This window comes from Haemaphysalis longicornis, unplaced genomic scaffold, assembly GCF_048455015.1.
Source record: "Haemaphysalis longicornis isolate Haplotype H1 unplaced genomic scaffold, Haemaphysalis longicornis Haplotype H1 scaffold_1, whole genome shotgun sequence".
Taxonomy (NCBI): domain Eukaryota; kingdom Metazoa; phylum Arthropoda; class Arachnida; order Ixodida; family Ixodidae; genus Haemaphysalis; species Haemaphysalis longicornis.
The window spans coordinates 24,066,605-24,092,882 of NW_027526203.1; the positions used below are offsets into that span (position 1 = coordinate 24,066,605).

Below are 26,278 nucleotides of genomic sequence, written 5' to 3' on the forward strand. Positions count from 1 at the left end.
TGTACAATAAGATCTGCTTCCTCTCACTCCGGTACGCGTTACCGGACCGTCCACCCACGTATTTCAACAGTGCAAAACTTCTGGCCAAGTGAAGAGCCAACCTTATTTTTCCCTTCGAAATCCTTATCTTACCTTTACCGCCACAACCACTTCAGAGTAATCAGGGTCTCGCAAGAAGCTTGCCAAGATGTACAATAAGATCTGCTTCCTCTCACTCCGGTACGCGTTACCGGACCGTCCACCCACGTATTTCAACAGTGCAAAACTTCTGGCCAAGTGAAGAGCCAACCTTATTTTTCCCTTCGAAATCCTTATCTTACCTTTACCGCCACAACCACTTCAGAGTAATCAGGGTCTCGCAAGAAGCTTGTCAAGATGTACAATAAGATCTGCTTCCTCTCACTCCGGTACGCGTTACCGGACCGTCCACCCACGTATTTCAACAGTGCAAAACTTCTGGCCAAGTGAAGAGCCAAAATTATTTTTCCCTTCGAAATCCTTATCTTACCTTTACCGCCACAACCACTTCAGAGTAATCAGGGTCTCGCAAGAAGCTTGTCAAGATGTACAATAAGATCTGCTTCCTCTCACTCCGGTACGCGTTACCGGACCGTCCACCCACGTATTTCAACAGTGCGAAACTTCTGGCCAAGTGAAGAGCCAAAATTATTTTTCCCTTCGAAATCCTTATCTTACCTTTACCGCCACAACCACTTCAGAGTAATCAGGGTCTCGCAAGAAGCTTGTCAAGATGTACAATAAGATCTGCTTCCTCTCACTCCGGTACGCGTTACCGGACCGTCCACCCACGTATTTCAACAGTGCGAAACTTCTGGCCAAGTGAAGAGCCAAAATTATTTTTCCCTTCGAAATCCTTATCTTACCTTTACCGCCACAACCACTTCAGAGTAATCAGGGTCTCGCAAGAAGCTTGTCAAGATGTACAATAAGATCTGCTTCCTCTCACTCCGGTACGCGTTACCGGACCGTCCACCCACGTATTTCAACAGTGCGAAACTTCTGGCCAAGTGAAGAGCCAAAATTATTTTTCCCTTCGAAATCCTTATCTTACCTTTACCGCCACAACCACTTCAGAGTAATCAGGGTCTCGCAAGAAGCTTGTCAAGATGTACAATAAGATCTGCTTCCTCTCACTCCGGTACGCGTTACCGGACCGTCCACCCACGTATTTCAACAGTGCGAAACTTCTGGCCAAGTGAAGAGCCAAAATTATTTTTCCCTTCGAAATCCTTATCTTACCTTTACCGCCACAACCACTTCAGAGTAATCAGGGTCTCGCAAGAAGCTTGTCAAGATGTACAATAAGATCTGCTTCCTCTCACTCCGGTACGCGTTACCGGACCGTCCACCCACGTATTTCAACAGTGCAAAACTTCTGGCCAAGTGAAGAGCCAACCTTATTTTTCCCTTCGAAATCCTTATCTTACCTTTACCGCCACAACCACTTCAGAGTAATCAGGGTCTCGCAAGAAGCTTGCCAAGATGTACAATAAGATCTGCTTCCTCTCACTCCGGTATGCGTTACCGGACCGTCCACCCACGTATTTCAACAGTGCAAAACTTCTGGCCAAGTGAAGAGCCAACCTTATTTTTCCCTTCGAAATCCTTATCTTACCTTTACCGCCACAACCACTTCAGAGTAATCAGGGTCTCGCAAGAAGCTTGCCAAGATGTACAATAAGATCTGCTTCCTCTCACTCCGGTACGCGTTACCGGACCGTCCACCCACGTATTTCAACAGTGCAAAACTTCTGGCCAAGTGAAGAGCCAACCTTATTTTTCCCTTCGAAATCCTTATCTTACCTTTACCGCCACAACCACTTCAGAGTAATCAGGGTCTCGCAAGAAGCTTGCCAAGATGTACAATAAGATCTGCTTCCTCTCACTCCGGTACGCGTTACCGGACCGTCCACCCACGTATTTCAACAGTGCAAAACTTCTGGCCAAGTGAAGAGCCAACCTTATTTTTCCCTTCGAAATCCTTATCTTACCTTTACCGCCACAACCACTTCAGAGTAATCAGGGTCTCGCAAGAAGCTTGCCAAGATGTACAATAAGATCTGCTTCCTCTCACTCCGGTACGCGTTACCGGACCGTCCACCCACGTATTTCAACAGTGCAAAACTTCTGGCCAAGTGAAGAGCCAACCTTATTTTTCCCTTCGAAATCCTTATCTTACCTTTACCGCCACAACCACTTCAGAGTAATCAGGGTCTCGCAAGAAGCTTCCCAAGATGTACAATAAGATCTGCTTCCTCTCACTCCGGTACGCGTTACCGGACCGTCCACCCACGTATTTCAACAGTGCAAAACTTCTGGCCAAGTGAAGAGCCAACCTTATTTTTCCCTTCGAAATCCTTATCTTACCTTTACCGCCACAACCACTTCAGAGTAATCAGGGTCTCGCAAGAAGCTTGCCAAGATGTACAATAAGATCTGCTTCCTCTCACTCCGGTACGCGTTACCGGACCGTCCACCCACGTATTTCAACAGTGCAAAACTTCTGGCCAAGTGAAGAGCCAAAATTATTTTTCCCTTCGAAATCCTTATCTTACCTTTACCGCCACAACCACTTCAGAGTAATCAGGGTCTCGCAAGAAGCTTGTCAAGATGTACAATAAGATCTGCTTCCTCTCACTCCGGTACGCGTTACCGGACCGTTCACCCACGTATTTCAACAGTGCGAAACTTCTGGCCAAGTGAAGATCCAAAATTATTTTTCCCTTCGAAATCCTTATCTTACCTTTACCGCCACAACCACTTCAGAGTAATCAGGGTCTCGCAAGAAGCTTGTCAAGATGTACAATAAGATCTGCTTCCTCTCACTCCGGTACGCGTTACCGGACCGTCCACCCACGTATTTCAACAGTGCAAAACTTCTGGCCAAGTGAAGAGCCAACCTTATTTTTCCCTTCGGAATCCTTATCTTACCTTTACCGCCACAACCACTTCAGAGTAATCAGGGTCTCGCAAGAAGCTTGCCAAGATGTACAATAAGATCTGCTTCCTCTCACTCCGGTACGCGTTACCGGACCGTCCACCCACGTATTTCAACACTGCAAAACTTCTGGCCAAGTGAAGAGCCAAAATTATTTTTCCCTTCGAAATCCTTATCTTACCTTTACCGCCACAACCACTTCAGAGTAATCAGGGTCTCGCAAGAAGCTTGCCAAGGTGTACAATAAGATCTGCTTCCTCTCACTCCGGTACGCGTTACCGGACCGTCCACCCAAGTATTTCAACAGTGCAAAACTTCTGGCCAAGTGAAGAGCCAAAATTATTTTTCCCTTCGAAATCCTTATCTTACCTTTACCGCCACAACCACTTCAGAGTAATCAGGGTCTCGCAAGAAGCTTGCCAAGGTGTACAATAAGATCTGCTTCCTCTCACTCCGGTACGCGTTACCGGACCGTCCACCCACGTATTTCAACACTGCAAAACTTCTGGCCAAGTGAAGAGCCAAAATTATTTTTCCCTTCGAAATCCTTATCTTACCTTTACCGCCACAACCACTTCAGAGTAATCAGGGTCTCGCAAGAAGCTTGCCAAGGTGTACAATAAGATCTGCTTCCTCTCACTCCGGTACGCGTTACCGGACCGTCCACCCACGTATTTCAACACTGCAAAACTTCTGGCCAAGTGAAGAGCCAACCTTATTTTTCCCTTCGGAATCCTTATCTTACCTTTACCGCCACAACCACTTCAGAGTAATCAGGGTCTCGCAAGAAGCTTGCCAAGATGTACAATAAGATCTGCTTCCTCTCACTCCGGTACGCGTTACCGGACCGTCCACCCACGTATTTCAACACTGCAAAACTTCTGGCCAAGTGAAGAGCCAAAATTATTTTTCCCTTCGAAATCCTTATCTTACCTTTACCGCCACAACCACTTCAGAGTAATCAGGGTCTCGCAAGAAGCTTGCCAAGGTGTACAATAAGATCTGCTTCCTCTCACTCCGGTACGCGTTACCGGACCGTCCACCCACGTATTTCAACAGTGCAAAACTTCTGGCCAAGTGAAGAGCCAAAATTATTTTTCCCTTCGAAATCCTTATCTTACCTTTACCGCCACAACCACTTCAGAGTAATCAGGGTCTCGCAAGAAGCTTGTCAAGATGTACAATAAGATCTGCTTCCTCTCACTCCGGTACGCGTTACCGGACCGTCCACCCACGTATTTCAACAGTGCAAAACTTCTGGCCAAGTGAAGAGCCAACCTTATTTTTCCCTTCGGAATCCTTATCTTACCTTTACCGCCACAACCACTTCAGAGTAATCAGGGTCTCGCAAGAAGCTTGCCAAGATGTAAATAAGATCGGCTTCCTCTCACTCCGGTACGCGTTACCGGACAGTCCACCCACGTATTTCAACAGTGCAAAACTTCTGGCCAAGTGAAGAGCCAACCTTATTTTTTCCTTCGAAATCCTTATCTTACCTTTACCGCCACAACCACTTCAGAGTAATCAGGGTCTCGCAGGAAGCTTGTCAAGATGTACAATAAGATCTGCTTCCTCTCACTCCGGTACGCGTTACCGGACAGTCCACCCACGTATTTCAACAGTGCAAAACTTCTGGCCAAGTGAAGAGCCAACCTTATTTTTCCCTTCGAAATCTTTATCTTACCTTTACCGCCACAACCACTTCAGAGTAATCAGGGTCTCGCAGGAAGCTTGTCAAAATGTACAATAAGATCTGTTTCCTCTTACTTCTGTACGCGTTACCGGACAGCCCACTCACGTATTTGTGCTACATCATACAGGAGGCCCCTTGTAAGCGTAGGCTGGCGGGCAATGAAGCGGTGCACCACCGGACTGGAGAAGCGAGACCCCGGGGCTTTGCCCCCCAGCCCCTTCTCCCATCTCGGACCACGAGGAGACCCTCCAAGCGGCGGCACTGACCGTGCACGAGTACGCGAAGACCTGCGGACTCAGCTGCGTGCCACAGAAATCGGAGCTCCTCGTGGTCCAACCCGGCAAACCCCGCCAACAGCTCCCGCCTGACATCGCTATCCAAATCGAAGGCATCAAGATCACGCCGACGGACAAATGCCGAATCTTCGGGCTTACCCTACAAGATAACGGAAAGGCACACGCCGCCGTCGATAAAATTAAGAACAGTGCTGAGAAGATCCTTGCGATGCTGCGAAGAGTCACCACCGGGAACAGAGGCCTGAAGGAGGACGACGCCCTCAGGCTAGTACAAGCGTTCATAATATCAAGACTTACATATTCGGCACCGTATCTCAATCTGAACAAGACCCAGAAGACTACACTCGACACCATCATCCGAAAGGCCACTAAGCAGGCCCTCGGCTTACCGATATACTCGTCAACCCAGCGCTTACAAGCCATGGGCGTACATAACACGGTTGACGAGCTCATCGAGGCCCACCTATCCAGCCAGCGTCTCCGCCTGAGCCAGACAATTCCCGGCCGCGCAGTGCTGGACAAGATAGGATGGCGCAAAGAACAGGCAACAATCAAGACCACCATACCAACAGAATGGACGAGGACCTTAAAGACCAAGCCCCTACCCCGGAACATGGCCCCGGGCAAGGACGACGGTAGGAGGCAGGCTCGAGCCAAAGCAGTGTCCCAGCAACTACAACAAGAAAATGGAGTGCTCTACGTAGACGCCTCTCTTGTGAAAGGAAGCAATCGCGCAGCGGTGGTGGTCACCGATGCAGAACGACTCATCAACAGCGCGGCGGTAAAGACTAAGGAGCCCACGACAGCGGAAGAAGTGGCCATAGCCCTGGCGCTCGTTCAACCGGGCGTCGGGGTGGTGGTCACTGACTCAAAGAGAGCCTACAGCGGTTTCAGAAAGGGGGTGATCTCTTCAGAGGCAGCCACAATACTATCGAAAAAGAGGGCACCGGGCCGAGCCATAGAGCTCACATGGGTGCCTGCCCATACAAAGGTAGCCGGCAACGTCATCGCTGACTACCACGCCCGAGCAATGACCCTCCGGGCAGGGCAGGACACGGACACCCCAACTCCGGCACTCACATATAAAGAAATTACGAACGAATACAAAGACGAGCGGCGTACCCTCCCCGAGCCACACCGCACCCTGACCAGGGAGCAACAAACAATACTCAGGCGCATCCAGGCGGGGTCACTAGCCCACCCCGTCCTGTTGCATACATTTTACCCTGAACGCGAGGGGGACCGCTGCCCATTCTGTAAAACAAACAGCGGCACGCTCGCACACATACTGGCCGAGTGCACTAAACTCAAGGCCCCTATACCCCCCCACCCTCCCTCCACCCCCCCTACCCCACTCCACGAGCGATGGGAGACCTTGCGGTCCAGCCCCGCCCTGCAGACCCAGCTCGCGCTGACGGCCAGGGGCCAGGAGCTGCTGGCCCAATACGGTTCCCGCGACCTGGGAACCGCTCCATCTGGCGTCTGAAAACGCCTCGAGCTCAAATAAAGTTACTACTACTACTACTACTTATCATACACCACAACAGCTCTTGCGGTATCTTCCCTCCACACCACCAATCGATCACAAAGCTTGATCAAATCATTCTCCACAATTTTCACACGTGCACCTTCCTCACAACATTTTGGTACATGATCTTCACTACTTCGCACTCATGCACCACATGCAAGTTTTGCTCAGAAGGAGGTACCCTTTAACACATCGCGTGGGCATGATCCCACACACCCCACCTCCCTCTCCTTTACCACCACTTTCCCTCATAGCGGGCGCCACAGCTGACAAGATCTAAAACTGGCTCCCAGCTTGACCAGGTGAGACGGGCCTGAACGGCCAGCACAAAGCTATGCACTCTAAGACTGAGGACATCTTCTTCTGGTTCATTTGCGGACACGAAGTCAATTGGGCTTCAAATAAAGTTTATTCAATACAAGAAAAGACAAACCTTTCTCAACACGTTGCTCATCAGAGAGCTCCTTACACGGTCAGTGAATACCTTTTAGTCCTCTGTTCTAAAGCTACGTGCCAACCCCGTTTTTCTGGAGACGCCCTCAAGCCTTGTACTTGGCTTTGATCTCGGCCCCGCACTCCGTTCGCATGATGTCGGCGTGGGAGCGGTACGGGATCACGTTGCGAGGGTGCAGCTTGAGCCTCTCCTTGAGCGTGCGCCCGATCACGAGGTTGGCGACCTCCCGGCTGCTGTCGGTCGTCCAGACGGCGATCTTGTCCTCCTTGGAGCGCACCTGGACCACGGCTCCACACACGTCCCCGCTGTGCTCGCCGAACGCCTCGGTGATCAGGCACAGTAGGACCTCGAGCCAGTCGTTGTCCACGTTCCTTTGGCTGCGGTCCACGGTGAAGAGCCAGTGGCCGCCGTCCCTGTTGCTTCTGTCCTTCCACGAGGGCTCGATGCCGTACCGGAAGAGGGCATAGTCGCAGCCTCGGCGCAGGTTGCTGGCTGGCTCGATGTATTGCTGCAGGGCCCAGAAGTCCTCCACGGTCTGGAACGAGGTCACCTCCAGCATGTTCTCTTCCCAGCTGCCGTGCTCGTCCTCGCGGCAGACCCACAGGCTCCAGCGGTGCTTCAGCGGCCTCTTATGCAGGGACCCTCGCGCAACGACGGGGGACATGTCTTGCCCTTTTCGCGGACGTGCTGCCGTAGCTGTAGACGATGTCTGAGTGCCATCCTGGCGCTCGGCTGCTTCCTCAGCTACCGCCGCTACGGCCCCGACCGCCTCCTGGCGATCGGCTTCCGCACATAGGAGCTCGAGTCGCTCGCCACTTCTTGCATCTGCAGCCACCGACTTCATCGGCTTGTTCCTTCCTAGTTCAGCTAGAATGGACTCGAGTGGGTGGTTCTGTCCGTCTTGCGCTGACGCGCCCGGCTCCGGGTCATTCTGCTGAGCAGTCCGAGCCTCTTCGACCAAGTCCGGAAATTTGTCTTTCGCCTCCATCTTTAGGCTGCGACGTGTGCACGCAAATGCCGACCCTGCGTACATGTCAATCGGACGATAAGTGAGAAAAAATATCGCGAACATTCGCGCACTATCAGTGGCACAGGCTACGGTAACGGAGTGTGCTTGGTGCGGTGAATGTCACCACGATTTACAGAGCTAACTCACCACATTTCTCACAGATCCACGCGGTACAATTTCCTTTTACCCAGGAAAAGGTGCTTAAGGAAAACTTAGGCGGTTTGAACTTACTTATAGGGCCACTTATTTTGTTTTTCCTGCCGTTCTGGCCTTTTAGGCTAGCATTGCAATGCTGGCTATAAGAATCTAGTCGAGTCATTACATGTTCCTTTACTATTTATGTTACATTAGTCCAATTGAACACCATGTTAACTGGTTCAATTCGAAAGTCTGGAAATTAGACCACGGAAGGAATTCGCCGCCATTCCCGTGCCAACGAACTCCAGACTTGCCCCCACTTTCCAACCCCATAGTCGAGCAGTGCAGGGCTTCCCTCGCCAGCCCGGACCCGGATACCCAGCCCAAACTGGTGACCCGAGCAAGGACAGCCAGCCGAAGCCAAGGAATCCCGGACTAGGGATGCGGGCCGGGGCCCACACATCAGCCTCTGCTCGATAAATAAAAGTAGTTACTTTTTCTCTCTCTCTCCAACAAATATTGCCATTAATACATGTATCTTCAAACACTTGCACAAGGTTTGCCGTTAATACGAAATAGTAGTTCAGTGAAACAGTGCGGGAAATTAAGCTACATTACTATTAATAGTGCCAAACTACACAGTGGGCTATCAATTCCGCAGATTATAAAATGATTAGTGAAATTGCGTTACCAAGAGAACTATGGGTGTCGCAAATAATCTCGATTATTTGATGCTCAAAATCCATGGGCATAGTAGTCTCAACAGTAAGCTGTAATAAGGTCGTGAATATTAACGCTGAGAGGCAGCTTAGGACGTTTAGAACACGCTCAACTTGTATTATTAATATTTAACACAAAAAAGTGGAAAGAATTGCAAAATCCAGATTTCATCGCTGCTACTCAACACGAGTCGGCTGCAAAATCAGCAACTTTTTGAGCGAAGAAGTCCGCTCCCACATCAGCGCCCATCGTGAGACCAAATCCAAAAGGGTCGAAGTATAGCGCCCATTTCCCTTAAACTCGATTCCAACTAAGTAATTTAGGAGCACTAAGTATATTACCAATTACAAGGTGTTTGTAACTAAGGGATCACTCGCAGTTTGTAATTCCTTAGGAGGAATCGCCAGAGACAGCTGGGCACACATGAAAATGATTACTGGACCAAATTTGATAGCAAAGCTCCTCATATTTTTAACCTACATTTCAGTGACCACCTCCGAGTAAGAACAGGTGCATCCGCCAGCGAGATTTGTGCTGATAGCATCCGATACGGAAAACCCACAGCACCGGCTGCAGTCATAGACGCACGGGCATACATTTTTACCGGCACAAAAATATCAGCCGCAGCGAGCGGATGTTCGCTGGCGATGCTACCTGCCTATAATATAAATATAGCGCGGAACTGCGGCGTACCCCATAACGAGGATATCGTCCTACAGTTACAAGAATAAAGAATAAAAGTTAAAGAAAACGTGCTCGCCCTCACATCGCCACCTCCACTCGCAACCTGAACACCTATAACGTACTGTGTTGCCGGAATTGTAACGCAAAAGCCTCATTGAACCTATTATACGAAAAACCGTCGTTTTTTATTATTGTTGTTGTTGTCCAGTACTATACGTTGGGTCCCAGGTTGGGTACGCAAGCCTCATTGCATGTCATGGGCAGTTCGGCCTTTTGCGGCCCTGTACGCCTGACCATACCCGCCCTGAGTACGGTATTAATAATAATGAAATTACTATTGTTATTATTATTATTTCGCCGCAGATTATTATTATTTCGGCACAGATTTCGCCGCAGTCGGCGGCGAAATCTGTGCCAAGCGCTCAACCCGTTTTTGTCTTGGCAGGTGACCCAACAGCCGAACGATAACAAGCAGCAAGCCGCATCGTATTCCCGACCGATATCAGCGCCTGGTTTCATGGTTTCATCGTCGGAGCAACGCATCGCGTCTTTCGTGGGGCGGTTCCGCACGGCTTTCACCACACCGGGGCGCCTGGTTCTACCGGGACCAAGCTATTAAAGCAAGCATCAAGACGGCACGCTCTGCAGTCGGCGGCGAAATCTGTGCCAAGCGCTCAACCCGTTTTTGTCTTGGCAGGTGACCCAACAGCCGAACGATAACAAGCAGCAAGCCGCATCGTATTCCCGACCGATATCAGCGCCTGGTTTCATGGTTTCATCGTCGGAGCACCGCATCGCGTCTTTCGTGGGGCGGTTCCGCACGGCTTTCACCACACCGGGGCGCCTGGTTCTACCGGGACCAAGCTATTAAAGCAAGCATCAAGACGGCACGCTCTGCAGTCGGCGGCGAAATCTGTGCCAAGCGCTCAACCCGTTTTTGTCTTGGCAGGTGACCCAACAGCCGAACGATAACAAGCAGCAAGCCGCATCGTATTCCCGACCGATATCAGCGCCTGGTTTCATGGTTTCATTGGTTTCATCGTCGGAGCACCGCATCGCGTCTTTCGTGGGGCGGTTCCGCACGGCTTTCACCACACCGGGGCGCCTGGTTCTACCGGGACCAAGCTATTAAAGCAAGCATCAAGACGGCACCAGTATTTCTTTCTCTATGACGGCACGCTCTGCAGTCGGCGGCGAAATCTGTGCCAAGCGCTCAACCCGTTTTTGTCTTGGCAGGTGAGCTTTAGTTCCCCAAACCGATATTGACTTGAAAGTGCTCTGCCGCGGACTGCTGCAATCTGCGTTTTGAGTGTGAAATGTTGCTGATGCCTTGTGTTTCGACACCACGTTTCTCGTAGACTTGGCGGTCTTTATGGTCGCTATTAAATAGCTGAGCTCTGAGAGGTCTTGTTTGTGTGTCCGTTTGTTCTTGGCCCGTTGCATTCTGTCACCATCATGAATGACTGCGCTTCCTGCACGAAAAAACTCCCAAGTGATGGTAGATGTATGACCTGTGCTGAGTGCAGGAAGTCTTTCCATTTGGGGAAGTCATGTTCAGGTATAGCCGAGACTACCTTCCAAGCCATGGGGCCTGCTAAGAGGGAGGCTTGGAAATGCAACAACTGCAGATCGCTGTCAGCTGACGGCAGCAGCACGACTGGTGGCAGCGACTCTGGTTCGGCCACACCTTCCGCTGACCTTTCCGTAGCTCAGGAACTTCGGGCTCTCCGTGAACAGCTTCAGGCCATTAAGGATACCATAGGCAGTCTTCTGCCACTACGTGATAAGGTAGACGAGCTCCTTGCGCTAAAGCCAAAAATTGATGAGGTTTTGGCTCTAAAAGAGTCTGTCACTGTGCTTGACAACTCTGTTCAAAATTTGACGGCACGGGTTACGGCATCCGAGCAATTATCCAAAAATCTCGAAGAGCAAGTGACTGAGCTGACGGCTACGCTATCTCTGCAATCGAAAGCAATAAGTCAGCTTCGCGCCGAGCTGAACGATTCAGAGCAGTACAGTAGGCTGTCAAACTTGGAACTAAACGGCCTCCCTTTCACTCCAGGTGAAAACTTGCGCGCTGTCTTGTCCGACCTTGCGCAAAAACTTGAAGTAACCGAGTTTGACGATAAGGACGTTGTGGCTGTTCACCGGCTTCCAGCCAGGCAGAACAAAACGCCTACCGTTCTCATTCGTTTTGCTTCAACATACATACGTGACACTTGGTGGGCGGCTCGTAAGAAACTACGACCCCTCTCTGAAGACACTCTCTCCCCTCCCCTGTACTTGAACGAAAATTTGACGCAGGCAAACAAAGATTTGTACTGGAAGGCGCGGTCGAAGGGAAAGGAAGCGGACTACAAGTTCGTCTGGACTAGGAACGGAAAAAGTTTCGCTAGAAAAGAAGAGGGAAGCCCACGAATCAGGCTAGAATCAATTGCAGACCTCGAGCAGTTAATCTAAATATATGTCTGTGCACTTTCACTCTGCCACTAATTTAACCAATCTTCGGACAATTTTTCTGAAGGCAAATGAACGCTCGTTTTCCGTCATTCACCTGAATATTCGCAGCTTGAAAAAGCACTGGGACTATTTTCAAGCTAGTATAACTGGTATTGCAGATTTGGTTGATACATTCGTGCTTACAGAAATAAATATAGATGATTGCATGACTGATCAGTTTCACCTTCCGGGTTATCAGGCGCGCTTTTTTACCCGAGTGGGTAGAAGAGGAGGAGGCATTGCTATATTTTTGAAATCTCACTGGGCAGCTACGGCCATCCAGATGAACTTTACAGCAGCTGAATTTCTTGCACTTCGTCTTGACTCTGCTGGCTCTTCGGTATCATTACTTGCAATCTACAGACCGCCGTCTGAAAACCCGCAATCTTTTCTTGGTGAACTGCGAGATAACTTAGCTCAACTGCAATCTTGCAGTAACGTATGCCTTATCGGGGACTTTAATATTGATCTTTTAAAGTCGAGCAAGCCCATAGTTTCAAACTATTTAAACCTATTAGCGGAACATGGTATCGAATTGTTGTAAATAAGGCTACTAGGGAAGAGATGATGCTGGGTAAATGCGCTGCATCTTGTTTAGACCATGTGTTGATTCGCGCCATTGATTATGAAGATGTCAATTCGGTTCTAATAACAGAAAAAATAGCCGATCATTACTTCGTTGGTTGCCAGATATCCTCTCCTGAAGTTTTAAAACCAACTGAAACATCGACCTTTATAGAAATATTTGACAGAACCCGATTTGATCGATTAGTGTCAGAATTCAACTGGAATTCTGTGCTGATGCTGTCCTGCCCTATCAAAGCTTATGAGCGTTTTACACAGGTGTTCTCGGAATTTAAAGAAGCGAGTAAGAAAAAAGTTAAGGTTAAAAAAAGAAAACCGTATTTATGCTGGCTAAATGACAGTGTTTTACAAGCAATAAGAGAGAAGGATGAGCTTTGGAAGCGCTCTCGACAATCTCCGAGAAACGACTTCTTAAAGAATTTATACCGAACTGCACGAAACAAAGTCACGGCGTTAATTCGTTCCTCAAAAAGGCGGCACTATAACACCCAGTTTTCTTTATCACGTGGCAATCCCACCAAAGTTTGGTCGCTGATAAATCAGCTTCGCGGAATTCAGACACGAAACTACCTAAATCCCATTTTAAAGGGGTTTGGTGATCCTACTGAAAACGTGGCAAATATTCTAAATGATTACTTTGCCTCTATATCGCTAAATTCTAATAACTCTGATGAGATGTATGCAATATTGCCTCAATGTGCTGTATCTGACTCTGCATATTTGCCTTCCTTGGAACTAGAGGACCTACACCGGTTAATCCGTTGCTCGAAGAAAAAGCGCTCGGCAGGGTTGGACGGCATTTGTGCGGATGACGTATGGCGCAATTTTTTATCAGAGTTTCTCTTATTTATCTTTAACGGCATTATCGAATCGGGCGTCATTCCCAACGCAATGAAAAGAGCCAAGGTTATTCCGCTGTTCAAGAAGGGTGATGCATCAAAACCGGAAAATTACCGCCCGATATCGGTTCTGTCCTTCTTAGCTCAAGTGTTAGAGAGGCATGTCCTTGAAGTAATGACAGGCTTTGCGCAAAAACACTCGATTCTGTCTTCTTCTCAATACGGCTTTATTCCAGAAAGTGGTACGCAACAACTGTTCGAAGAATTGTCGGATTTTTTGCATGATACCCTAGAAAAAAACCAGGTGGTCTGTGCACTTTTTCTAGACTTATCCAAAGCTTTTGATTCTGTTAGCCACGAAATACTATGCAATAAACTTTACAATTACGGATTTCGAGGCCATTTTTACGACTTTTTAGAGAATTACTTGTCCGATCGGTCGCAACTGGTGTGTTTAAATACAGCAAAAAGCTCATTACGAAGCTTAAATTCCGGAGTTCCACAAGGATCCGTCCTGTCCCCCCTTTTATTTAATTTATATGTTAATGACTTCAGTTCAGTTATAAGTAAATGTAATATATGTCAATATGCGGATGATACGTTAATAATTTCGAGGCACGTAAACTATGACACCGCCACGGCCCTTCTCCAACAGGATACCATGCAAGCAATGAAGTGGTTCGAAGTCAATAAAATAAGAGTTAACCTGACAAAAACACAACTGGTCTGTTTTAGAAATCCTTTGAAAATAGTGCACACCACCTTGCCCATTCTTCTTCATACAGATAAATGTTTCCCGTGTAAATGTATTCCAGTTTCTTACTCTGACTGTGTGAAATACCTCGGGATTCTTTATGACACTGACATGACCTGGAACTCTCACATGGCTACGCTGTGTGCGCGACTGCGAAGTGCGGCATGTTTGATTTATCGTATTAGCGCACTTGTACCATTAACGGTAAAAAAAATGATTACACATGCGCTCGCTTACTCCCATTTACGATATGGAATACGCAACTACTTTAATTGCTCCAATTTCTGGAAATGAAAAATAGACGGTTTGTTGAAAAATATCCTTCACAGCATTGCCTATAGGATTGACATGCCTTCTGATATCAGTTTGTTCAGGGCGCTCGGTCTTCCTACCTTTGACACTTCATTTCTTTGCACGATCGTCCCTCGACACTTTTGGAACAAGAATTTCCTTATTCCACATTCTAAGCAAATTCCATTGCGTAATCCTCCCCGTTTTCTTCTTCCAAGGGTACGAACACGGTATGGTGAAAGTTGTAGAGCGTATTATGTGCCTAAAATTTTCAATCAACTTCCACAGTCAGTTTTCGATGAAGAAACACTGCGCGGAATTAAACGAGCGCTTATGGATCTTCAAAGCTAAACTGTCCTATAATTTGAGTCAAATGACTGTGACCAATTAAAAAATGCATGACCGAAGAAATTTTGTACTGCCTCTCTTGCAGTGTATTGCCCTTCTTGTTTTAAGGATTATGTCCTGATTCTGTATAGAATATCAATCGTCTGCTGTATGTCGTTGTTTTTATAGATCAGTTTTATTTGAAAATTTCTATGCTTCGTGTCAGACTATTTGAAGAGTTTGTTTTGTTCGAAACCCCCCCTTTTTTTTTTCGCATTCCTGCAATGAGGTACTGATGTTTTTCTTCTGGTGGTTGTATTTTTGAGTGCTGCCTAGGGTGGTCTTGTACAGAGAATGTACTGTAAGACAGTATGTTATGCATTATTTGATTCAGTGCTGGCACTGATTTTCGCCCCAGCTGCCGAGTGTTGCCATACAAGCCCTTGTGAGGCTTCGGCAGGCTCGGCATTATAAAATGTATTTATTTGAATGGAAATAAAAGTATTATTATTATTATTATATTATTATTATTATTATTATTATTATTATTATTATTATTATTATTATTATTATTATTATTATTATTATTATTGTTGTTATTATTATTATTATTATTATTATTATTATTATTATTATTATTATTTGTTGTGTATTCATTACAATAAGCTGAGCCACAAAGGCATCTTCTTTTTCTTTTTTACCTGTACCCAGGCTCCGCCTGTGCTTTATTTCTGTAATTTTCGCTACTTCAATTTGTGTGTGTTGTCGCTTGTTTATTTCTTTCAATATGTTTCTTGTATTTTGTTTTCATGTAACTATCCGTGCGCCAGCACCCAGGCCTCTGGCTGTTCCTGGGCACGTAAATAAACATGATTGATTGATTGATTGATTGATTGATTGATTGATTATTATTATTATTATTATTATTATTGACGTTGTCTGCCACACGCTGTTACTTAACAAGCTTTTACAGCATAGGAATTGATACACCACTCGTGGCATTGTTGGGTAGTTATCTAGATAACGGGTTCAGTTTCGTTAGCGTGAACGGGCAGACGTCTGCTCTGTACAGATCAACAAGCGGTGTGCCTCAAGGCTCCGTGTTGGGGCCTCTCTTGTTCTCCATTTTTGTTAATGATGTGTCAGCCGCAATTAAGATGTCTTCTTTCCTTCTTTACGCTGACGACATTAAAATATTCAGACGGATTGAGTCCATTAATGACTGCATTGCCCTGGAGCAAGATATATCCTCATTTTCCAAGTGGTGCTCAGACAATAGATTAAATCTTAACTCTACAAAAACAAAGGTCATGTCTTATAGCAGGAAAACGAACCGTACTTTATTTTGCTACAGTATTAACGGCGGTTACTTGTCTAGAGTTGAAGAGATCAGAGACCTCGGCGTGCTTTTCGACAGTGCCTTAACTTTCTCACCTCATGTCACTCAACTTACTAGGCGGGCGCTACGCTCTCTTGGGGCTGTATGCAGGTTTTCTCGAGAATTCCGGTTTCCTTCTTCATTCCTAAAACTATTCAGAACGCTTTGTATTCCGCAACTAGAATATGCCTCTGTCGTTTGGAATGGAACCTGTAGTTCCAACTGTCAACGTATAGAGCGTGTACAAACCAAATTTTCATCAATATTTAGGCATCGTTTTCCTTCGGAGCCTATCCCTATAACTGTTTCTCTAAGTTCCCGGCGGACCCACTCAGACCTTCTTTTCATGTACAAATTGCTTCATGGTATTATTTTATGCCCGGAACTACTTGAATCAATCAGTTTTCGCGTTCCACAAAAAGCTACAAGGCTCGCCCACCCTTTTAAAGCAGCTGGAGCTCTCAGCACACGTTCTCCTCTTCAAAGAATGCAGCATCTGCATAATGTTCACTCCGAGAAGCTCGATATCTTTCAGCGTCCTCTTCGGGAGTTTTTGGCCGGGTTGTCAGCTCTAACACACTAGGTTCATCTTGGCAGTGCTCTTTTTTTTCACTTATCGTCCTGACGTGTGCATTGACTTCCCCGAGCTTGTTCTTGTTCCTGGTTATTCGTGTATTGTGCTGATACTGCGACTGTAATTATCGTAGAATTTTCCTTTTTCTGCCGTTTTTATCATTAAAAGTTGCCATATTCACTTCATGCGTCCATTTGAAACTGAAAATGTACGCTTCCCGAATCTTGTAAAAACTTTCTTCTTTTCAGTCACCTTTCCGTATAGTTACGCTTATTGTAAGATGTCTTCTTGCAATTGACCAGACATTACAGTTTCTATTGATTGTGTAATGTTGCCTAAAATTACACTATGGTATTTTTATTCTTCTTTGAAGTTGTAGTTTTTCTTATTTTTTGCTCACTCACTGTTCTTTTGCCAGCTGTTGAGGCATTTCATTGCTGTTTTATACCTTTTCTGTGCGCCAGCACGACTTGATTGTGTAAAGTCTGTTGGATTGCACTGTTTTATTTCTAATCTTCTTTTCCGTTTTTTTTTAGGTCTTTCTTTCTTTTTTTTTTTTTTGCTCACTGAGTGTTTATTAGCAAATTGTTGATGTACTACAGTGCTGCATTTTCCCCTCTGAGTGCTCCAGCACGAAGGCCTCCACTGTTCCTGGGCACTATAATAAACATTGATTGATTGATTGATTGATTGATTGATTGATTGATTGATTGATTGATTGATTGATTGATTATTATTATTATTATTATTATTTATTATGGCCGCCACTGTAAAGAGTAGAAATAAAGACACCCTCGCCCACTACATGCACTCCAGAAGGCGATTCCAGAAGGCTACAGATGTATGCCCACCTAGTGGGCGTGCATCTTTAGTGCGCACTTCAAACAGGCACCTTTTTATAACCACACTATACTCACCACATAGCCCCCTCCCTTTAGAAACCCTTATGCCAGCACTGTGGCTTCCCCCTCAACACGCACCACACACCCCTCACCCTCCACCAAAGCCCCTAACAACAGCCGGTCTTGCGCAGTGGGAGACCGCATGACCACATCATGTCCCGAGCAGCGGCAAGCCCTCATGACTAGAGCCCTGGATGCAGCGTGGGCTCGTGGCCAAGGAGACTCAACTCTACTCTAAAACGTCAATAAAACGTAACCATCGCTACCCGGAAAAAAGCTCAGATAAGGCCGATAGCTTTCTCACATCAAAACGGCGTCAAAAGTGCGTCCAATCGATCGCCAAAACTTCAACGACCAAAATCGCTAACGAAAAGTGAACCCATGCGACGATTCCTCGCACACTAAGTAAACGCATCTGCGAACGATATCAGTGTGTAGCAGTACGTGGGTGATGAGGTAAAGGTATACTATTGTACTCCTTCGGTATCGATGCGTGTACCGTCTCATCTAGAACCAGAAGTATCTAGAATCTAGAATTTCTTTTTCGCGATTTTCCAGTAACCGCTTTGACAAGTTTGAAGCCCGGTTACACGCACGCGCCGTGTGTCCAGCAATCTTTTAAGAGCTTTTCGGGCAACCAACCAAGCTATGGGGAGATGCATTACTTTTTTACAGGACGCCACCGGTTCCACCAAGAATGCTTTCGCTATAAAATGTTTATTACTACGCTACACTGAGCTCGCATGGGATTTAAGCACGGGTATAGCGCTAACCCCACGATGTATCCGTACGTTGGCTTGGCACTGGTGGAACACTTGTTTTACAATGCTGGTGCGGGCCTCACGACAAGTGACCACGGCGGCAGGTGAGTACAATCGCAGCACCTAGCAAGCTTCGAGTTGTGTCACCAGTCTGCCTGTCAAAGTAATTCGCCCAAAAAACGAAAAAACGAACGAAAGCGAAGACAGAGGCGCCTACAGAATGCAGCGGTAAGACCAAAAGTATCGCCCGGTTTCCCCTTCCAAGCACGTACGCAGACTTAAGTGCCCGAAAAATGTTTTAGCAGCTCTCCATCCCTTCCTTGATCTAGCGATTAAGTCCCGGAATAATATTCCGAAGGGGACAAAATGCTTCCGCAAAACTACATACTGCCTCCTTCTATCATTTCGTCTTTTCCTTCAGCGTGCCGTCAAAAATCAAATACAAGCGAAGCAGATTTTGTTTTGGGGTTCAAATACATGGCGCTAGGCAGGCGCCCGATTTTCAGTTGCAACGGGCGCCTGCCTCACGCTTCAAAATTAAACCGATTCATCTTCATGATCACCCATTCAAATCTCGCCGCGGTGCACCCGAAGGAAGTCGACACTCACTCAAAAAAATCCGAAGGCACCAATAGGCACTCCTTATGGGTTACGGATGCGAAACCACGAATGTCCAGCTGAACGCCTGAGATGCAATTGATTTGCCTCGCTTTGTCGAAGGGCTTCGCAATGTTGCCGCTGGAGACCACAGATCCGCTTTGCGCTTTCGAATGGCTTCCATCCGTCTCCCATACGCGTGCATCGCACCGCTTCTCGTTCATACCGCCGTGTGCAGTGGGAGAGTTGACACGGATGCTGAATCTCGCTGCTTGATCTTCACCACCTTGCATCTGCTGTATAATAGCTGAGATGAGTTTCAGCTTACGTGCTGGAACGCCGCGAAAGGGGTAATTTTTCTATTGGGAGCGCCGATGCTGGCAGCCGGCTTCGCAAAGCTCGCGACATGATACGAACTCCTCGTACGGTAAAACGCTTGCGCAGGATCCGCTCTTTTTTTGCAGCGGACGCCAGTTCTTTCGCTCAATATGCCATTAAAAAATTGGCCGCGTATCTGCTCCTTTCCTTGCAAATGTGACGATAGTCTTTGTAGACATTTGCCAAGGAATGCCCCCCTTTGCTTTCCCGCTCATCTCTCATGCTGTTCCTGTACCGTCGCGCTCATCCCAAGGTAAACACACTAAAGGTTTGCGCAAGGCGATTTGAATTTACCGCCTTCCACTGCTACAGGCCGGGTTCCTCGAATCCAGCGCTGCAGTACGGCGGAGACGCGCGTGAATGGAGGCGGCCGACTAGAAGGTTTATAGGGCAGCATGGCCGTGCTCCACGTGCGTTCCAAGCAGAACGTGGAACCTAGCTAGTGGAACCTTTCGTTGCTGTTGCCGCGTGATTTCTGATATGCCGCCCGGAGGTGGTGCGGGCAACAGCAGGCGGTACGCGTTGTTCTGCAGTAGATGTAGAATATCATTTGCTATCGAAAAACCAAGCATCCAGGAATTTTTCAATAAAGGAAAACTGTAAATACCCCTTGTGTACTAATTTCCTGTCTTATATTTGCGCAATGTCTTGTTCTTGTTCAAGAAAGTCGACAAGTATGAACATATAAACCAGACTTAGACGTTCACATTTGGCTGTGAGTATATAAGACTATTGTGCAGTAAGCATTTTACTTTGGCCGGGTGGCTGAATCGAGTTACAGACAGACAGACAGACAGACATACAGACAGACCAAAAATTTCTGGGTTTAAGTAGCCCAAGAAAGACTATCGTCTTTAAAAAGCGCGTAACAAGTAGACGCAAGCAGACGCTCCCGCAGATAGGTCAGACTTGGGCACGTGCTCACCGACGCCAAGTGACACGAACTCCCGCGGGGTACTATATAAAGTCGAGTCATCAAACTGGCGACTGCATTCAAGTGCTCCACGAAGCTTGCCAAACTGTGCACAATTATCCCGAAATGTTTGGTTGGACCCACCTTGCACGCGCCCAACACGAATGCAGCAGTGGGCACAACATCGCAGGATTTGATTGATTGTGCCGCGTGCTTTCGGAGCTCTCGCAAAGTGGGCCGCGTTGCGCGCGCAAGAACCGGCTGCAACCGGCAGCGCAAACTCGGCGCCGGGAGCGCGAGCATGTCATGTTCGCCAACCGAGGCGCGAGCGCACGTGCACTGTGAGGGGGGAGATCACGCAAGAGACCACACCCCGAACGCAGGCAGTATGTTCTCGGAGGTCGAGCGAGACGCAGGGCTCCTTTCTGGTCTTGTTCGGGCACAATTTCGCCGTAAATAAAAATCATCTCTTTACCATTGGGTTCTATCCTACGTGACAATTGATTTTCGGGTTTAACGCTCCGATGCACACAGGCGATGAGGTGCGCCGTAGTAGAGGGCTCCGGATTAACTTCATCACCTCGAGATCTTTAACCAGCACCGAAATCTCAAACACACGGGTGTTTTCCCGCTTCTGCTCCATCAAAAAAGTGGCTGCCGCGGCCGGGAATCGAACCCGCGTCCTTGGGCTCAGCAGCCCAAAGCCTTAGCCACTGAGCCACCGCAGCGGATGACATCGCAGGAGGGCAGAAGTAGTTCGAATATACCTCTCAAATTCAGCAGCCGACGTCGCTCATTAAATTTACGTCCTACCCAGGCATTTTTACCCAAATCTCACAATGACGCGGCATCGATTCATTCGCGCCATCCTCCATTCTTCGCGCACGTGGATTAGACGACGCCATTTTTTTGTAAACGCGCCCACCTGTTGACGCGAACCTATGGCGCTCAAATGCCGTATACACAGAAAGCGGCGGAACGGCGTTCCGGCGGCCGCGGTGGCGCAGCTGGCTGGGCTGTTGAGCCCAAGGACGCGGCTTCCAACCCAGTCGCGGTGGCCGCTTTTCGCGTGGAAACGAATAGCGAAAACACCTATGTGTCGAGATTTCGACGCACTTTAAAGACCAAAATTAATCTGGATAGCATTCCTCAAGTATACGGCGCGCCTCATAGCCCAGGTCTATAGGGTGCCTCGATGTGTGCCCTACCCAGGTGAAGCTGCGAAATCCACCTAAATATGATTTTTTTTTTTTTTTGTAGCGGCGTCTCCCCATATTAAATCCTACAACCGTACCGACGAAGCTCGCTTCAGCAGAAATTACGGAACGCACGATCAAAGCAAGCAACTCACCTTCTGGCTGCCGTGTTCCCCGAGTCCAACGAAGGTACGGAGCTGATGAGTGACCGCGCTGGGAGCACCAAGAGCGTGCACAATACTGCCGGCACATGAAAAATGGCGCGTCGTATTCTTCTTGTACTTCTGAGCACGCGACAGTTGGACCAATCGCGTCACGACACCGCTGCACTCCCTTCGCGAAGCAGACGCCGAAGCAAAGCCCAGGGCCTCCGTTTTTTTTTTTTTTATTCGTGGCTCTTGCCAACAACCCCCTCCTTTCCTAGGCCGCTGGCCACCCCTTTTCTTAATAAAGATTTATACGTACAGAGGGCAACACCCTTGTCTATAACACAGGTTTCGTTCTTATAGCCTTATCTTGCCTCGGTCGAAAAATATTTGAAGAAAACTATCGTGTCATTTTGAAGTCTTGACCATATATTTTGACCTCGACGTCTTTTGTCACAAGTTTGAGTCCGCAGTTTTGAGAGGTAACCACTTGAAGTTGAACTCAGTGTTATAGACAAGGGTGTTGCGCACTGTACATACATTCGAAGCACGCGGCACGAGCCCGGGATCGCGTGCTGGGGAAGGGAGACAGAAGTGCGGAAGGAGGGAATGCCTCTGCCGCACGTGCAATACGAGTCGCCTTGAGATGTGAAGGCACGGACGAGACCAAACAGGAGGCTCCTGGCGATGGCGAGAGAGCGGAACGAGCTCCGGAGGGTGCTGTCCAGGCGGTTGAGCAAGTGGTGAGGGGTGCTGCCGCAAGGGCTAGACGTCCCCCCCCCCCCCCCCCCCATGAAAATAAATTCCTGTTCCCTTGTGTAATGAAAGCAAAATAAATGAAAATGGGAACAAAAACCTGCACCAGCAAAGCTATCACAGGTTAAAGCCAATTAGAGAAATAAATGAACTGGGAGGTATGCTCCAATGTGAATTTCAAGTAAAGCCAATTTGGTAGAAAAGCAAAGAAAAGCGAGGCTCTTGCAACTCGCGACAGAAGACAACACAACCCAGTCCCATCAGAAAGTGATTTCGAAATGCAGGGGTGGCGCCTCCTGAACTAATTCAGCTCCCACATAAATGTACCCTTTCCCCAATTAATCTCCCCTCCACTAACTCCCTGATCCATCATCGCTAACCACAGCCTCGGGAGGTACCCAGCAAACAGCGGCATTTATTGAAAGCCAATGTAAAAGGGGTGCACTAGCCCATCCGTGGGGGGTGAAAAACCTTGCCTCCTTCTCCTGGCTGGACTAAAAACACCCCCCATCGTGATGGGACTGGTCTCGTCCTCTCCTGACCAAACATTAAGGGGACCGCGAAAGGGATAAACTAGCCCATCCCTGGAGGGTGAAAAACCATGCCTCCTTCTCCTGGCTGGACTAAAATACACCCTCCATGGTGATGGGACTGGTCTCAACCAATCCGACCAAAATTTAAGGGGACGGTGATGACGAGCCGCAGGCAGACCGGGTCCACGCAGGAACCGAGAGCAGGAGCCCGAGCAGCCAACTCAAACTCCCGGGTCCCGCGTTGGAGCCCGGAACAGAACACCAGGGCGTCTCGGGACCTGCACAGCGAGAGCAGAAGCGCAGAATACCAACAGACATACAAAAAGGGCAACTCTCTCAGGCCGCACGCGGCGGTCCAATCACGTCAGTCTGTTGAGGGCATGTAGAGATTAATGAATTCAACCATCTCCTTAATTATATCTAGTGCGCGCTGGTTACGCAATAGCGCGGGATAAAGGAGGGGCGTAAGGTCAGTGTGAAGCAAATCTTGCAATCGTTGGCGAAATTGGGCAGTTTCGCTACAATCAGACATATAATGTTCAATGTTCCAGCACTCGGACCCACAGAAACAAAGAGGATGAGGAACGAGAGATAGGTAATACAGATAGAAAGGAAAGCGGCCGTGCCCCGTGATAAAGAAAATCCCCCCCCCCCCCCCCCAAAAAAAAAAAAAAAAAACTCCACGCTTTTCTCCGCGTCCTTCATTCCCTGCACGCTGAAGACATTATCATCTGGCAGGGCACATGTTATAGATGTTACCAACCAATACACCTCCTAGATGGGCCTCAGAAATGTGACCTCATCATTGTTCGGAAGCATCCTCCAGCCTCTATTCGCGAAACCATGCAAGTCACTCTTGATTTTCACTCTGCATTTTTGGCTTGACTATTGAGGGCAACTCTGGCAACAACCTAACCATCGCTAATCTCCCTACGACCATTTAATCAAGTTTCCCATATGCTCCGCCGCAATTCTAACTGACACCGGGTGATGAAACGGAAACTCACTCGACTCATTCGTGCCTAGCTGGTCACCCTGTATCCAAGAATATGCATTCCGCACTATTCTCAGACAGACGTCATATGCTAGTAGCCAAACCCACCAAAGGGCGTTTGGCAAGCGCCCCGGCAACTCATACACAGATGCACGCCTTTGCCCCACCCCGTCTCGACATCTGGCAGTGGTTACTACTCAAGATAAGATTACGTCCGCTTCAACCCCCCTTCACCTGGGTCGCCAAACAATTCGCTTAAGCTCTGTATGATCACCCAAACAAGGTCCCCGATCCCAGTACTCCCACGCTGCCTGCCGTAGCTTCTTGTCGGGTAAGGTGGCCCAACAACCGTCCAGCTACTCAGCCATCTAACCTCACCCGGAACATTGACATTGTCACACTTCACTGGAGGGCAACAATTATTCCCACCATAAGGCCTGTGTTTTAAGTGCGAATGCACTTCTTAAGCGAGCCTGAATCGTCTGCCGCCGTCCGCATAGCAACAGCTGCGGGTGCGCGCGCTCCTCGTCTTCCTTAGCAACGGGGGGAGATGGGCGCGTGGGGGATTGGCCAGGAATAAGTGTGAATGCACTTCTTAAGCGAGCCTGAATCGTCCGCCGCCGTAGTCCGCATAGCAACAGCTGCGGGTGCGCGCGCTCCTCGTCTTCCTTGGCAACGGGGGGAGATGGGCGCGTGGGGGATTGGCCAGGAATAAGTGCGAATGCACTTCTTAAGCGAGCCTGAATCGTCCGCCACCGTCCGCATAGCAACAGCTGCGGGTGCGCGCGCTCCTCGTCTTCCTTAGCAACGGGGGGAGATGGGCGCGTGGGGGATTGGCCAGGAATAAGTGCGAATGCACTTCTTAAGCGAGCCTGAATCGTCCGCCGCCGTAGTCCGCATATCAACAGCTGCGGGTGCGCGCGCTCCTCGTCTTCCTTAGCAACGGGGGGAGATGGGCGCGTGGGGGATTGGCCAGGAATAAGTGCGAATGCACTTCTTAAGCGAGCCTGAATCGTCCGCCGCCGTCCGCATAGCAACAGCTGCGGGTGCGCGCGCTCCTCGTCTTCCAACGGGGGGAGATGGGCGCGTGGGGGATTGGCCAGGAATAAGTGCGAATGCACTTCTTAAGCGAGCCTGAATCGTCCGCCGCCGTAGTCCGCATAGCAACAGCTGCGGGTGCGCGCGCTCCTCGTCGTCCTTAGCAACGGGAGGAGATGGGCGCGCGCTGCCTGGCCGCTGACATGGCACATACCCACGTGGGGGATTGGCCAGGAATCTGGCGTGAGAAGGGCTAATGCACCCGCTTAAAGGAGTACTGACACGAAATTTCAAAGCTGAGATCCGCTCTAGCAATCAAGTACAACGACAACACAAATAGGTGTCTGTGAATAAATGCATCTTTCTTTCTTTGTAGTTGTGTGTGTGTGTGTGTGTGTGTGATCTCTCTTTCGCGAACATTACCGAACCACGCAAATTCAACTCGTGCATTCGCACTTTCACATTCTTCCCCTCGGGGAAATGCGGCCAATTTTTTTCTTCTCAGGCTACCGGTGACGATTCCGACACTCCACCCCTCGTCACTTTCCAAGACATCACACAGCACTACCGCGTCCTGAGACAATCTCTCGTCGAGTTCATACGAACACTTTGCCCCCCCCCCCCCCCCTTTGGCCTCACCGCTTTTAACAAACCCAACACCCCGCAGTATGTAAATTTTGACCTCAATCAGGCACCCTAGCCCACATCATTATCGGATGTGCTCATAACACAGCCCTCCCAGCTCTTTCCTCCCCTCTTTCCCTACCCGAGTTGTGGGTGAACCTTACCTGGACACCCAGCAGCCACTGGTCTCGAGGGCAAAGATCACCAAATCATCACTTGGGCCCCTGCACTGAGGAACCACACCCGTTTCGCTGCGAGATAAAGTTCTCTACTAGTATTAATACAGAAGGCCCAACTGGGCTTTCGCCTTCGCATTCTTAGAAGGTTCCAAGCATCCCATCCTCCATAATTTTTTTGCAGACTTCTTAAGCAAAAAACCATCGAGCGTAGGGTTCTCGTTTTTTTTCCGTTTTTTTTTTTAAGAGTCCGCAGTGCGCCTACGTGAAAGAAAGGCCGCGTTTTCTGTAGCTTATGCTACGGGGCTATCGTTCTATGAACTGCGTATATACGCAGTTGGTAGAACGATAGCCCCGTACTAAGAAGGGTGTAGCTAGTTAGAAATGTCGCAAATAAATAAAAACATTGTTACTCAGATTTATCAATTACTTGCTTAAAGTGTATGTTTACTTTCGTCGTGGATATTAAAAAGTAAACCGAGTCCCACCGAATGTGAAAGCCGCTGAAACAGCGGAGCTGTCGTATCTTTACAGAG

At 48.4% G+C, this 26,278-nt stretch overlaps 1 protein-coding gene and 1 non-coding gene across 2 annotated transcripts; both read right to left on the minus strand.

Moving 5' to 3' along the window:
- Positions 1-6,966: 6,966 nt before the first annotated feature.
- LOC144163373 (eukaryotic translation initiation factor 4E-1A-like) lies at positions 6,967-21,811 on the minus strand. Its single transcript, XM_077694340.1, has 2 exons — positions 21,631-21,811; positions 6,967-7,953 (listed from the first exon to the last, which is right to left on the minus strand). Exons 1-2 carry the CDS (start codon positions 21,725-21,727, stop codon positions 7,016-7,018), a joined length of 1,035 nt encoding a protein of 344 aa, XP_077550466.1. The 5' UTR covers positions 21,728-21,811; the 3' UTR covers positions 6,967-7,015.
- On the minus strand, positions 20,935-21,007 carry Trnas-gcu (transfer RNA serine (anticodon GCU)). Its single transcript has one exon. It is a non-coding gene; the product is annotated as a tRNA-Ser (tRNA).
- Positions 21,812-26,278: the final 4,467 nt, after the last annotated feature.

Bases quoted from the DNA above. Each gene is read 5' to 3' on its own strand.
- LOC144163373 (XM_077694340.1), bottom strand. From the start codon at position 21,727: ATGTGCCGGCAGTATTGTGCACGCTCTTGGTGCTCCCAGCGCGGTCAC. The intron at 7,954-21,630 runs GTGAGTTGCTTG...ACATGTACGCAG, and splicing joins GGGAACACGGCAGCCAGAAG to GGTCGGCATTTGCGTGCACA.